Source organism: Lepidochelys olivacea (genome assembly GCF_965140295.1).
Source record: "Lepidochelys olivacea isolate rLepOli2 genome assembly, chromosome: 14".
Lineage (NCBI taxonomy): Eukaryota > Metazoa > Chordata > Testudines > Cheloniidae > Lepidochelys > Lepidochelys olivacea.
In genome coordinates, this window is record NC_140424.1 from 3,190,060 (window position 1) to 3,204,618 (window position 14,559).

At 64.6% G+C, this 14,559-nt stretch overlaps 1 protein-coding gene across 1 annotated transcript; it reads left to right on the forward strand.

Moving 5' to 3' along the window:
* Positions 1–5,960: 5,960 nt before the first annotated feature.
* Positions 5,961–13,444, forward strand: FSCN2 (fascin actin-bundling protein 2, retinal). The gene is made up of 5 exons (XM_084646753.1): positions 5,961–7,551; positions 11,675–11,831; positions 12,211–12,332; positions 12,658–12,825; positions 12,912–13,444. Exons 1-5 carry the CDS (start codon positions 6,729–6,731, stop codon positions 13,115–13,117), a joined length of 1,476 nt encoding a protein of 491 aa, XP_084502879.1. The 5' UTR covers positions 5,961–6,728; the 3' UTR covers positions 13,118–13,444.
* The last annotated feature ends 1,115 nt before the right edge of the window (positions 13,445–14,559 follow it).

The window sequence follows — 14,559 nt, forward strand, 5'->3', positions numbered from 1 at the left end:
TATTTGGGATCTGGATGCCAAAGGAGAGAAGCTCCAGGCCTCACCACAGAGCTGCAGGTGCTTAGCACCCTGCAGAACCAAGCCATGTCCCCAGCTGAGATCACTGGCCCCTGCCTGTTTGCAGAGACCCTCTGGCACCCCAGGGGCTGCTGGCCATCAATCACAGGCCCCAGGGGCTACGGGCTGGTAATTTTTGAGATCCACCTACTCCGGTAACACGGAAAAACACACACACCAGTAAGGACCCACCCAGCCCCTGGTGCATTATGTCATTTCTGGCCAGCCCTCCCCAGCCCATCCCCATTGGCTCAGCCAGTGTGGGGTCTGCCAGGAGGATTTCCCCAGAGCCTGATTCTGCCTGTGCCCCCCACCCCTCCTGGCTGTGCTTGGGGGAGATCTCGCTAGCCAAGCATGGCTGGGCCTGCTCCGTGCATGGGTGGGAGCCCCCCATGCCTCCTTGCCTTGCTTGCACAAAGTGAATGGAAGATTCTGCGTTGGTCTGACGCTGCCTTTGCACGGGTACAGATGGCTCCCTAAAGCTGGCGGTCGACGGGACTAGAGGTGTTCTCAGCGCTCCCCAGACAGCGCCCCCATCTGCACCCCGCTCACCTCCCCTCTCTCGGGGAGAGCTCTGCTCGCACACAGAGCCTGGGGCCGGGGCACTGTAGTTTCATGTGGAAGCCACCAGGTGGGTCCCTGGGTTGACACAGCGCAGCCTGGTGCCCAACAGCCGCTGTCCTGGCAGCCTCACCCCTGCTGCGGCCCTGTGGCACATAGAGGCCAGCCCGGGGGTGACCTCGTGCTGAGGCAGCCGCGGGGGGTTGCAACTCTTGCTGCATCTCTGCAGCCTGCGCTCCAGTGACCTGCACCCAGCTCTGAGGAGGGCACCAGGCCAGGGCAAAGGGGAACACAATAGGATTAAGGGGAAGAGCAGTGGACGCCGGGAACAACCCTCGCCCCAAACCAGTGACGGGATGAGTTGCTCAGTTCTCCACTTGTTGACTCTGGAGTTGGGCTGGGGGTGTGGTTTGTCTCAGGCTCTCTGGCATGGGAAGTTTCAATAATTCACATATACAGGAGACCCAAAGTGCTTTACAGACAGTTAGCTCAGGAATCGCTTCGCCTGCCACAGGAATGCAGCCACCTCTGGGGTAGAACCCAGCAACGATTTAACAGCCACACAACACAACAGTTTAGGACAGGAAGTGAACCCTGGATCAGACACTGCAGGGGCAGTTTGGATCCCTCCATTGTAGGCTGGCAATAAATGGGATCAGTTATGGAAGAGGGACTTTTTAAGCTGATCCTGCTCCTATTCCTGTCCACACTGGGGGTCAGAAATGCGCCTTTTGCCATCCTTCCAGTGGGCAGGTGGCAGAGACGTCTCCACCCACTAACAATCCTTGAGAGGTACCCAGTGGGTGGGGAAGGGAGTGGGCATCTGTGGACAGCCATGGTGAAGTGCCCGCCCAGGCATGTGTGCTCACACCCACGCACACCCACACCACGCTCCCAGCTGCAAGGGACGGCACTTGGTTTGTTGGTTTCTTCTGCGGCTCAGATTACCTACGGTCGAATTCTGCCCTCCACTCCAGCCCAGCAACCCCACTGGCTCCAGGGGCTGAATATGACCCATGATCTTTTAGCCTCTCCGAGCCCAACAGAAACCCAGGTCCCTGCTCATTCCCTCCCCCTCGTAACCCACTGCTGGGCACGCTGGGGTGGGGTGGCGGGTGTGTCCGAGGAGCAGGGCTGGAGGGCAGCAGTCGGCCCTGTGAAATACTGGCGCGGCTGAGCTCCAAACATGCCAGCAATCCAGCGCTGGCCAGCCCCCAGCCCAGCCCGGAAACACAACCTGCCTGCCGCGTATACATTACAGCCCTGCCTCCCTTCCAGCGGGCATGACGAGCAGCGGTTACACTAACCCGTGGCCGTGCGGCTCAGGTAACGTGCACCTGGCTTCAGGCAGGCGAGGAGCTGGCCGCGGGCGGCTGTAAGCGGAACCGCCAAAGAAAGCGAGAGCTCAAGCATGAAAACATTATTAGGCAACCAATCCCCTGGACCTAGTTTCAGGAACAATGGCTGCCTCTTGGTTCCGCTGCAACCCGAGTCGCCTGTCAGCCAGCGGCTGCCCGAGCAATCAGAGCCTGGGCCTGTGGGAGTGAAACCATTTACCCAGACCAAGGGAGCTGCTCACGGGGCCCAGGGCAAAGGAATCGGCCCCTCCAGCCCACCATTGCTGATCCCGAGCGACCCAGCGGAGTGCGGCTGAGTCTCTCAGCTTCCCTGCTGCCTGCAGCGGCTGTTCGGGCAGCCCAAGTGGGTCCGCGGCCTAACCCCTCTCCAGGGGTGGCATGGCTTCCCTCTTCCCCTTCAGCACCTGCAGCTTCGTGCCCAGCACTGCACCAAGCACTGGAGGTCCCGGCCAGGATCAGGGCCCGTTGTGCTCGGAGCTGAACAAACTCATAGTAATAGACAGACCCTGCCCCAAAGAACTTAAATAAAAACAGAGGTGGACGGGAGGGGAAACCGAGGCACAGAGCAGCACAGCAACTCGCCCAAGGTCACCCAGCAGCTTGGTGGCAGAGCTGGCAATGGAACCAGGTTTTCTGAGCCCCACCCCAGCGCCCCGTCTGCTAGCCCCCATGGCCATTCACGCTGCCCAGTCTGGTGCCTCAGGCTGGGAGATCCAGCACCACTGAGCCCGTGTACCAAACCCAGCCCCAAACTGTTTGTGGGCTGGCAAGTGGAGGTGCGGCCTTGTGCACGTTCTTTCTCACATGGGAGCGATGCCGTGAGCAGCCGAGCATCTCACACTCTGTGCCGGGAGGTGCCAGGCCCTGGGGGGTTCCAGCCAGGAAGGAAGCAGGGAATCCGAGAAGGAGCAAACCCGCCTGGAGGGGAGAGTTTGGACACTTTATATGGTTTCTTATCACCCCTTCCCTGAGTGCAGTGGTGGATTTGATTTAAGCCTCGCGACACCAGCCTGAGGTGGGTTGGAGCCCTTACCCCCATTTTATAGATGGGGAAACTGAGGCACAGAGCAGGGTAGGGACTTGCCTAAAATCACACAGCAAGTCAGCAGCGGAGGCAGGACTAGAAGCCAAAGCCCACCACACTGAGCCAAGAGCTTTAATCACTAGGCCATGCTTCCAAACCTCTGGGTGCTCCTGGGACGCAAAGCTGAACTCCAAACCTTTGCGCTGAACGTGGCCCCCAAACTCTGCCTCCCCAACCCACCCACGGCGGGCTGAGGCACACAGTGTTACCCCAGCAGGACAGTTCCAGCTGCCCTGGCTGGCGCTCAGGGGAGTGGAATTGGCTCATCATGCCCAGCGCTCTCCTAAAGACCCAGGCCCAACGGGGGATCTGCAGCCCTCTGGCTTGGGTCTTGGCATTATGGTTTCCACTGGGAGAGGATTTTGGTTATTAAGACACTTCCTTTTCTGCCTAGCGCAGCTCCCAGCTGCAGTGGGAGACCCTCTGGAGAACCAGAGAGCGGGGGCACGCGGCCTGGGCGGCTGCGTCTGGCTGGCCCCATCTCTTAGCGTTTTGTGTCACACCTGTATCGTTTGGAAGGTAAAAGACGTAGCCCCCCAGCAAAGCGTGAGCACCCCCAGCACACGTCCTGCGAGCCAGCCGGCTGACAGGCCCCAGCCGGAGCATCGTGGGTGGCCCTGATATTTCTAGGGGACCTCGCCCAACACACACACGTTTTTCAGGCCTTCTTTGGCCATCAGAAAGAAGCGACCCAAAGGCAGGAGCCCGGCGTGTTCGGAGCCCTTTGCAGGTCAGGTCCAACCCACAAGGCCTGGGGCCAGCATGGGACGAGGCTCCCGCACACCAGGCACCGTCTCTCCCAGCAGGGAGTCACCGGGCCGCCCTGGCTGGGGAGCTGGAGCCAGCGGAGACAAAGGGCACGGCCCTCTGCCCAGCAGGGCTAGGCTGATCCTGCACCGGACTAATGACTGAATGAGAGGTTACCAGGGTCACAGGGGCATTGTCAGCTTCCGGATTGGGAGGAGGTTTCCTGCCATGTGGGCCTCAACCCGCCCGCAGTCTGTCACCCACTGCATTTATTCCCACTCCCTCTCATGGCCCCTTCTCCGCCACGTCCCCCAGGCCAAGGGACAGGAGCCTTGCAAGCACACAAGGGGTTCATACATTAGCTGTTCTTATCCAGCGGGCTCAGCTCAATTTAGGTCACCAGTGAGATGAGTTTGCTGGGTCTCAGCGAAGACCCGACTGGACGGCTGGACACGTCACAGCTTGGCATGATTGGCAGCTCCTGCTTAGGAGATGCCCACACCACCCATGGGAGGGCAGGGGGCTGTGTGGCAGGACTGAAGGACAGCAGCCCCAGTATCCCAGAGACTCTCACCACCCCGGCTGGGACTTGGGAACAGTGAGCAGGGGAGGTGCAGGCTGGCGTGAAATGTGGGCAGGGGGCTGGTGCCCGCTTCTGCTTCTACTCCCCCACAGGGCCAGGGCAGAGAGGGGGGCAGGGCTGACACGACAGGCCTTCACGGAGGGAGACAGGAGTGTGTGCTGGAGCCCTGGGCAGCGCTTTGTGTCCCCCCGCTCCCCAGGAGGCAACACGAGAGGAGAGGCGAGAGGGTAACAGGAAACCACGGGGCGGGTTGGCATGTTTGGCTCCTGATGTGTCTGATTTCTCTCAATCTCCTTCCCTCGCTGTGGGCGCCTCGGGGAGCTGGGCGAGGCAAGGGGCTGGGGGGAAGCCAAGGGGGAGCCGAAGAGCTGGGGGACTACATGTCACCCGACACATAGGACACCCCAAGACATATGAGGGGTCAGGTTAAGGACCCCTGGGCTGCACGACCCTGCAGTAGTAACAGTGCCCCCCTCCATGGGGACTGTACCCCATTGGGGAGGAGCCCATGGGACCCCCTGGCACCTCCAAACTCTGCTGGCTGCAGGCTCTGTCCCAGGTGCCCTGACACCCATTGCTTTGGGCCCCCACTGTGGGCCAGGGCCACCCCTGATCCCTTTGGAGCCGCTCCCTGAATCCAGTGGGACAAGGGCTTATCCCCGAGCAGTCAGCATGCCCATGGGTCAGGCCAAGCCGCCCCACACGCAGCCAGCCCAGCTCTCAACGCCCCAACCCACGGAGCTGCCAGCATTTCCCTGCCGAGATGCCCTGGCCCTGCCTCTGGGGTCAGCACTGACCCTGCACAGAGGGGTGAGCAGCCCCAGCCCTTCCAAACCCCACTGTGTGCGCCAGCCGGGACTCGCATCCACAGAGCCCGGGTGAGCGACCCACAGGGCCAGGGACAGCCAGGCCTGGCCGGAGCGCAAGCCCCCTGGCTTGGCTTCATCCCATTCCCCCATGGGCCACCCTCCTCCCCATTCAGACCCTGCCGCCTGCCACCCCATCCCCACCCCCACCCCTTCTCTCCCCCAGCTCTTTCCTCATCGCCTGGCCATGGGTCCTTTGGCCACTCCTTCTCCAATTCCCGCCCCACGCCATGCGCCCCCCGGGCTGTCAGGCTCTACCCAGCTGCCAGATGGGGGCAATGGCCCAGCTGGGCTCACACCCCAGGGCCACAGAGACGGGCCCTCCCCCCTGCCCCAGGATGGCAGCCCCGCCAGCCCTGGCCTAGGGCATCCCTATGTCCCATTGCCAACTCCTCTCCAGCATGCTGCCTGCGAGCCCCCTCGCCCCTGCCCCCATGGCCCCCGCGCTGGGGTGACTGTCCCCCGGGGTGCTAGCTGCACTGAGCCAGGTGGAGCTCTTTGTGGGACTGTTCCCCTGAGCTCATGACTCGGCCACGGGGCAGCACCGGGATCCTTCCTGGGGGCCGCCTGGGCCGGGGGAGGATTTGGAGCAGCAGGGGTTGCAGGACAGATGGAGGCCAGAGGCCCAAAGAGGGATAAACGGTTTAAACTAATCAAGAGGCCGGGCTAATTGTTAAGGAGCTTAGTGGCTGGGCCAGCGTGTGGCTGGAGGTGACCTCCTGCCGAATCAGAGACGCCCGTAACTCTGGCTGGGTGCCCACGGGAAGGCTGAGCGGCCCCGGCAGGGGCGGATCGGGTTGCGGCCCAAGTTTGCCACCGGAGACTCGGCGGCACAGAGGAAGGAGGCAAAACCTGCCGCAAGGGGAAGAGCTCGCCGGCCGTGGAGGGGGTCAGGGACGCAGACTCCAGCCGCGGCCGCGGCCCCAGCCCCAGCGGAACGGTGCACAGCCTGCGAGGCCAGCCCAGCGGCGCCGAACCCCGGAGGAGAGGCTCATTGTCTCCCGCATCAACCCCCTCGCTTGTGTCAGCTCAAGCCCCACTATTGGCTACCGAGGGCTCGGAGCCCAGTGCCATCCAGGCGCGCTCTGTAATCCTAGCTGGGTCTCATTAACCCAGGCTGCAGAGCCTAAGCCCGCGCCTTTCCTGGTCTGCAGCCCCCGGCGCGCCGGAGCGGGAGAGGTCAGCCGGAGCGGCCGTGCAGGGGCGCCGGCTGCGGGGCCAGCCGTCCAGACGAGGTTGGCGTTCCGGGCTGCAGGTTAGATGAAGGCAAGCGAGGCTGCGCCCGGCGGAGAGGGACCAGGAACCGGGCCAGCGGCACGTCAGCGCGGCTCGGCCTGAGGCCCTGCGCTTGAGTCCAGGTCTGCCCGGGGCCGGCTGCGCGTGGGAGGGAGTGTGCACACGCACCCGCCGGTGTCCTCAGCGGGGCTGGGAGAACCTCGACTCGCGCCCCACTCCCCGGGACCCGGCCGAAGATGCCAACCAACGGGATCCACCAGGTCTTGAAGATCCAGTTCGGCTTGATCAACTGCCAGAACCGCTACCTGACGGCCGAGAGCTTTGGCTACAAGGTCAACGCCTCGGCACCTAGCCTGAAGAAGAAGCAGATATGGAGCCTGGAGCAGGACGAGGCCGACAGCTCCGTGGTCTTCCTGAGAAGCCACCTGGGCAGGTACCTGGCCGCTGACAAGGACGGGAAGGTGTCGTGCGAAGCCGAGAAGCCGGGCAGAGACGGGCGCTTCGCTATTGCCACCCAGTCGGATGGGCGCTGGGCGCTGCAGTCTCAGCCCTACAAGCGCTTCTTCGGGGGCGCGGAAGACAGGCTGTCGTGCTTCGCCCAGGCCGTCACCGAGGCCGAGCTGTGGACCGTCCACCTGGCCATCCACCCGCAGGCCAACCTGCTGAGCGTCAGCCGGAGGCGGTACGCGCATCTGAGCGCCCTGGAGGACGAGATCTCCACCGACAGCAACATCCCCTGGGGCGTGGATGCGCTCATCACCCTCACCTTCCAGAGCCAGCGGTACTGCCTGCGGGCCTGCGACAACCGGTACCTGCGTAACGATGGCGCCCTGGTGCCGGAGCCCGGCCCGCGCACCGGCTACACCCTGGAGTTCAAGGCAGGGAAGCTGGCTTTCAAGGACTGCGACGGGAAGTACCTGGCGCCCATGGGGCCCACGGGCACCCTGAAGGCCGGGAGGAGCTCCAAGCCGGGCAAGGACGAACTCTTTGATCTGGAGGAGAGCCACCCGCAAGTGTGTTTCCTGGCGTCCAATGGCCGATACGTCTCCATCCGGCAAGGTAAGGGACCCTCCCTTTGCTCCCTTCCCTCCCCATGGGCAGCCCCCCTCTACAGCAGAGTCTGTGCCAATGATCGATAGAAGTGGGGGGCGGAGGGTGCCCTGGCCCCATACACCTGAGCACCTAGAACCGGGGGATCCTGCTTCCTGGGTGCCGCCCTGCCTGCTGCAATGGCTCTTCAGCCAAGCCAGCTTGGAGGGACCCGCCGGGGGCACCAGGCCCTCTGGGCTCGTGCAGCTCCGGGGCCGCCTGGTCAAGGCTCTCCTGGCTCCTCCCCCTTTCCCCCCCCTCCTTTTCACGGTGGCATTTCAAGTGCACTCCCCACCCCTTCCCGGGCTCCCTCTGTCTGGGCTGGGGGCACGCCCCACTCACACTGGCAGCCCACGCTCGGGCCCAGCCCCCCCGGGGTCAAGATTCCCAGTTAGCCCTGCTGTGGGGCTGGCTGGAGGGGGCTGACACTCACCCTTTCTCCAGCTGCGCTCCTTGGCTGCATTCTGCGGCCCGTGCCGCGTTTGCTCAGAGGGGCTCTCCCTGCCGTCTCTCTTGTCATGAGCAGCCCCTCTGGCTGGCACCCGTGCCGCATGGTGGGGTGGGGGACACCAGTAGGTTCTTCAATAAACCACATCCCTGGGCCACCAGCAAATGACCCAGCTAGCTCCCTGCTGCACCTGGAGACCATCAGTCCTGGGGAGCGTGCTGTTCTCTCCTCCCACGCGGGATCAGCCCAGCAGGTGCTTTTGCCTGGTATCCATCACACCCTCTAGCTAATCCCTCTGTCCATGGCACGTCCCACGGAGAGGCTCCAGGCATGTGAATTTTAGCCAGGCCTTACCAGATCGGTGACCCGTCTAACGCAGCATCCTGCCAGTCCCGGAGCCCACCTCAGCTCATAGTCTTTCTCCAGAGCCAGAGCCAGGCCCAAGACACCTGGCCAGGTGCAGACTGTGGTTTCCAGGGGAACAGACGAGGGTCCTGCTGGCAGTCACTTTCCACGCATGGCAGCCCCATGCCTGCAATCCTCACCGGTGCAGCTGCTGTTGTTACTCTCAGGATCTGCCAGCCAGTGCCTGGGACCAGCTACAGGCATTCCAGGGGCAGCGTCTTCAGCAAAGCGGGAGACTTTTCTCTCTGCAGAGCAGCTCCCTGCATGCACGGGCAATGCAGAGCCCCTGCCGGTCCTCTCCAGAGCCCAGCCCTGGCAAGCCGAAAGGCATTCTGGGTAAGAGAATGCAAAGGAGGCCCCCCAAGCTGGTTCTTTCCCCTCCAGGAGCTGGAGTGAGTGGTGCCCAGCCCTGGGTTGCCGGCTGTCCCGTGTGAACGTGGGCTACGCTTGCCCAAGTTAGTGCCGGCTGGAGGCCACCACAGGCCTTTTGCCTCTGTCCTGCCCAAACTCCTGCAGATGGGCGCTTGGCCAAACCCAGCCGGGTCCCGGGTCTCTCTCGCAGGAGAGCTGGAAAGGAAGTGAGGCGAGACAGGGCAGGGCTGGCTGTGGCTCTTGGCTGTATCTGGTGGCCCAGCCCATGCAGCTCAGCAGAGGAGATGGCTTCTGGACGTCAGAAAGCCAGCAAATTGTAAACTGCTTCACCAGCAACCCTACAGTAACAAATCAGCGTGCACAGCTCCATGCTAGTGTGCAACCCTACGATAACAAAGCAGGGTGTACAGGCCCCAGGCCAGTCTGCAACCCTACGATAACAAAGCAGGGTGTACAGGCCCCAGGCCAGTCTGCAACCCTACGATAACAAAGCAGGGTGTACAGGCCCCAGGCCAGTCTGCAACCCTACGATAACAAAGCAGGGTGTACAGGCCCCAGGCCAGTCTGCAACCCTACGATAACAAAGCAGGGTGTACAGGCCCCAGGCCAGTCTGCAACCCTACGATAACAAAGCAGGGTGTACAGGCCCCAGGCCAGTCTGCAACCCTACGATAACAAAGCAGGGTGTACAGGCCCCAGGCCAGTCTGCAACCCTACGATAACAAAGCAGACTCTGCGTGTGAGTGAGAAAAGCCCGTCAGAGAGCAGATTTCCACACACAGCTTTGACCACTGGCAATGGCAGACAGCGTCCATCCCAGGAGGGGCCGGTGTCTGCTGGGCCCAGCTGCGTGTTGGGGTGAAGCTCGTGTGTTGTGGACCTGGAGAACGTGCCCCAGACCTGCAACCCGGGTGCTGTGGAGCTGAGTGTCGCCTCCACTTCCCCTGTCGGGGGGTGGGGGGAGAACAGGGGCTTCCCTTGGGGCACCGTGGCTCGTGGAGGTGAAGGATGGTGCTGGGGTTCCCGCTGTTTGCGGGGCAGGGGGGAGGTCAGAGCGGATGTGTCCGGGACATGGGCTGGCAGCCATGGCTCAGGCCCATCCCTGGTGGATTTCAAGGGAGCTTGTGGGAGGGGGGGGGCAGCATGGGGCAGGCCCCCTGGTCTCCGAGCCAAGGCCTGATCCCCCCACAGCCCCCACAGGGGCCCCAGCCTAGGAGAGGCTGGGAGAATTAAGGGTGAAGTAGCCCCCTGCTCCACCCACGCTCACAGCCCCCCTTCCGGGATGTGTTGGCCTGCAGCCGCTGGGCTTGCCCACCCCATGGCAACAGCGCTGCCAGGGGGTCATGGGGGGACCATGCCAACTGGGGGGGCTGCCCCTCCAGCCCCACCCTCCCTGCCAGTGAAGGAGACACGGGGGCTGCCCAGTGCCTGCCTCCCTTTGCGCCGAGCCGCCTCCTCCCCCCGCCCGGTGAGTCGGGCTTGGGCCGTATGGGCCCGACGGGCGACACTCCCTCCGCCGAGGGGCTTTGCTTGCTGCTCCGTTGCCATAGTAACCCGGCCTGCGCGCGGCGGGGGGAGAGGGAGGTGCTGCAAGGGGGGGGGGGAGTGAGAGCAGGAGTCTGGGTGTGCGTGCACAGGTGGTGTGGGTGTGTGTACACGTGAGCCTGGGGGTGTGAGAGAGCATGGATCTGAGGCTGTGTATCAGGGTCAGCGTGTGTCTGCACATGGGGGGGGGTCTGTGTGCATGTGTACGCGGGGGGGTGAGCATGAGGGGTGGGGGGTGCGCACAGATGGGGGGGTGTCTGTGTGCGTGTGACCATAGGTCTGGGGGGGGGTATGTGTCTGTGTGCATATGTACACGGGGGGGTGCGAGGGGGTGCACACGGGGGGGGGGTGAGAGAGCATAGGTCCTCCTGAACCCCTCCGGCGAGCCGCGCTGCACGGCCTAGCGGAGACGTCGTGCGTGGGACGAAAAGCTGGCGCTGGAGGGAGACCCACCAAATTCAGGACACTGGTGAGGGGAGACCCAGCAATCTCCCGGGGTGCAGAAGCCAGCCATTGTCTCACCCTGGGCTGGCCTCTGTAAACCAACCCCAGCCGCCCTGTGCCCCCCTGCCCCAGCTCACCTTATAAACCACAAACGCCTCCTGGCGGCAGGCTGAGCCGGTGGTTCTCTCGGGCACAGACAGGGGGGCTGATGGGCACCCCGTGGAGCACCCGGGTTTGGGGCCATGGGGCTGCCCCATGCAGCCAGCAGGCAGCAGGCTAACAGCGCGGCTGCGCATGGCCCAAGCGGCTTATGTGCAGGTGATGCTGAGGACTGAGTTATAAATAGGGGGTTTGTGTTTCTGAATCGTTAAGCAGATGGAAACAACAGCAATCAGGTTAATGAGCCCAATTAGTGCCGATTGTTTGGGAGGATTTGCTGGGCGGGGGAAGCGGGGTGCCCGCAGATCAGCTGCTCGCCCAGCGGAAATGAGGGGTGAGCGGGGTGTGGCCGGGGCTGTGACAAAGGGAATTAGGGCTCCGTGACCTGAGCGGTCAGCCATGCTCTGCTGACCCGGGTGCATGCCCTGACAGCAGGAGCTGGCAACGCTGGCTCCTGGCAGGTGCCATGCAGGGGTGCTGGGGGGCTCCCCAGTGCCCCTCCGGCCTGAGCAGCTACCCAATGCCAGCGAGACCTTGGGGAAAAGGGGCCATGCATCCATAGGAGCAGGGAATGGGCCAAAAAGTCACATCCTTGTCCTCTATTAATCCTGACCCGCAGCCCCTGCTAGCCCAGCCCTGGGCTCTGCCTCCCCCCGGCTCTGCCTGTGCCCCTCAGTCCTGACCCCCAGCCTCGCCCCACGCCCTCCTCATTCCCTGCAGGTGTCAACGTCTCGGCCAACCAGGATGAGGAGATGACCCACGAGACCTTCCAGATGCAAATTGACAGAGAGACCAAGAAGTGCATCTTCCACTCCAACGCGGGCAGCTCCTGGACCCTGGTGTCCCACGGGGGCATCCAGGTCACTGCCACCAGCGTGTGAGTACGCGCACCATCCCGCTCGCTCCCCAGGCACGCTCGGCCAGACTGCAGCACTCAGCTGGCCAGCACCACAGCCCCAGCTCCTGGGGCCAAGGCAAGGCTCCTGTGCCAGGACCGAGGGCACCGGGGGGAGGGGCACCAGCAGGACAAAGGGAGAATCAGGCCCGGGGCCAGCCCTAGGGGGCTGAGTGGCAGAGCACGCATCGGGGAGCTGGGATCAGGCTGTAAAACTCACGGGGTCTCTGGCTGCTGGAGCACTGTGCTGGGGGCAAGTGCTGGCACCTTCTGGCGGGTACCTGCTGGGTGCCCCCTGCCCGGCCCAAGCTTCCCCTTCCGGAGCCTGTCTCTGATTCGGCCTGTCTCGCTCGCCCCCCAGTGCCGCCAACACCATGTTCGACATCGAGTGGCGCGGCCGGCGGGTGGCCCTCAAGGCCAGCAACGGCAAGTACATCTGCGCCAAGAAGAACGGGCAGCTGGCCGCAGTTAGCGACTCCGTTGGTAAGTCCCACCTCAGCCGGGGGGGCAGAAGGAGGCCCTGCCCCGTCCCCCGAGCCTGGGGCTCAGCGCCTGCAGGGCCAGGCCAAGGGCAGCGTTGCTGGGGGGCGGTGGGTGAGAAGGGGTTTGCAGCTGCGACGCCCACCCTGTGCCAACAAGCCCCAGGTGCTGCTCCCCCGGTGGAGGGTGACGTCCCCCGGGCTGTCACGGGGCAGGGCTACTGGGGAGAGCAGGGGCTGCCTGGTGCCCAGCGGGGGGGTGTGGCTGTGGCCCCGCTGGGCAGGGCTGCCCCACGAGCCGCTGCCCACAGCCCTGCCGCGCTCCCCAGGGGAAGACGAGGAGTTCGTCCTCAAGCTGATTAACCGGCCCATCCTGGTGCTGCGGGGCGACCACGGCTTCGTCTGCTGCCACCGCGGCTCCAACCTGCTGGACGCCAACCGGGCCACCTACGACGTCTTCCAGCTGCTCTTCAGCGACGGGGCCTACCACATCCGGGGTGAGTGCCGGGCCGGGCAGGGGAGAGGGGGCGGGCGCGGCCCGGCGGGGCCCTGCCCTCACCCGCCCCCTCCGCTCTCTCCCCAGGCCTCGGCGGCAAGTTCTGGCACGTCGCCAGCAGCGGTGCCGTCTGCAGCGACGGCGAGACGGCCGAGGATTTCGTCTTCGAGTTCCGGGAGCGCGGCCGCGTGGCCGTCCGGGGGAAGAGCGGGAAATACCTGCGGGGGGACCTGGCTGGCACCCTGCGCGCCGACGCCGAGTCCCTGCACCGCGCCACGCTCTGGGAGTACTGAACCCGGCCCGCCCCCGCGGCGCACAGACCCCTAGGGCCCGCGCCAGCTAAGTCGGCTCGGCACGCGGGGGGCGGGGGGCGTCAGCACAGCGACCCCTGCTGGACTCTCACCGGCTGCGGGGCAGGGACAGGAGCACAAGGGGGCGTGTCCCCCCCCCTCCCCGCTGGGCAGCCGTGTTGGGGTCGGCTCGCTGGTATGGGCTTGGGCGCGTGCACAAGATTGACATGGTAGATGTCCGGTGTTAGCGCCGTCTGTGCCCCCCCATGGCCGCACCCCCCCACCCTCCGCCCCTCCTCACTGAGCTCATTAAAATCCAGTTGAGTTGCACACCGGGGAGGGTCGCTCGTCTTCCTTCACCAGCAGCGCCCTGGAGGGCCCCTGGCACCGGGCCAGCCGACACCGTCCTGGAACAAGGGGGCCCCACCCGTGCCCGTGGCCTGAGTGCCACTGAGCCGCCCCATGGCCAGTGCTGTGAGCCACAGAACCACATCTGGGCGGGCTGGCACCAGGCCCCCCAAGACATTGCCCGGGCTGGGCTCTGGGGAGGGATGGGGGGCAGGCAATGGAGCTGCCTGCCACTCACTCAGCCTCTGGGCATGGGGCTCCCTGCCGGACCCCTCCCTGCCCTGCTCCCCCCAGGCCCTCAACAGCAGGTTCTGCTTCCCTAAATCACATTTGCCAGCCATGCCTGGAGAGTGGGGGCTGGGGATCGGGGCTGCAGAGGAAGGAGACTGGGGGGAAGGAGCTGGAGCGGGTGTGGGAGGAGGAAGCGCTGCAGGGAGGAATGAGGGCTGGGGGGGAAGGGGGCTGGAGGAGGTCGGGGGGGGGGGCTGTGGGGTGGGAGTGGAGCCCAGGCATGGAGCAGGCCCTGGGCATGTGGGCAGAGTGAACCCTGCCCGAGGAATCTCAGCTATGCAGCCGCTGGGAGCTGGCCATACCAGGCACGTCCTGCTGCCTCGGGTGAGCCCACCCCACCCGCTGCCAGGGCTGCCCGCACTCTGGGCCCAGGGGGCAGGAACTGGCATAGTCGTTCCAACCCAGAGGTGGCTGCAACCCAGGCTGCACGTGGCACCCCACTGGCTATACTCTGGTGTCAACAAGAGCAGGCTCCGGCCAGGGTGGCACTGGAGGCCCCGGCAGCGTGGGGCCCGGGCGCTGGGCTATGGTGTCCCACATGGTGCCGTGGCCATGCTGGGGAAGGCTATGGGCACCAGGCTTCCTGCAGGGTCAGGCAGGAGGGATCCTGACCTGACCCCTCCCAGCCAGGGCGTCTGGTGCCCTGGGCCCCACTTGGATCTGCAGCTGCTGGTCCTGGGGAGCTGGAAATGCAGGGGCCTCACTGCCCTGTCTGGGTCCCGGGCGCAGAGGGCAGCGTGGGCTCATCCGGGTGCCACCGGGGCTGTTCCCCAGCCCACCCCCTCGCTCAGCTGGCACCAGGGAAT

Coding starts and splice junctions, on each gene's coding strand:
- FSCN2 (XM_084646753.1), top strand. CDS start 6,729: ATGCCAACCAACGGGATCCACCAGGTCTTGAAGATCCAGTTCGGCTTG. Junction 7,552..11,674: donor ATACGTCTCCATCCGGCAAG/GTAAGGGACCCT, acceptor CATTCCCTGCAG/GTGTCAACGTCTCGGCCAAC. Junction 12,826..12,911: donor CGGGGCCTACCACATCCGGG/GTGAGTGCCGGG, acceptor CTCTCTCCCCAG/GCCTCGGCGGCAAGTTCTGG.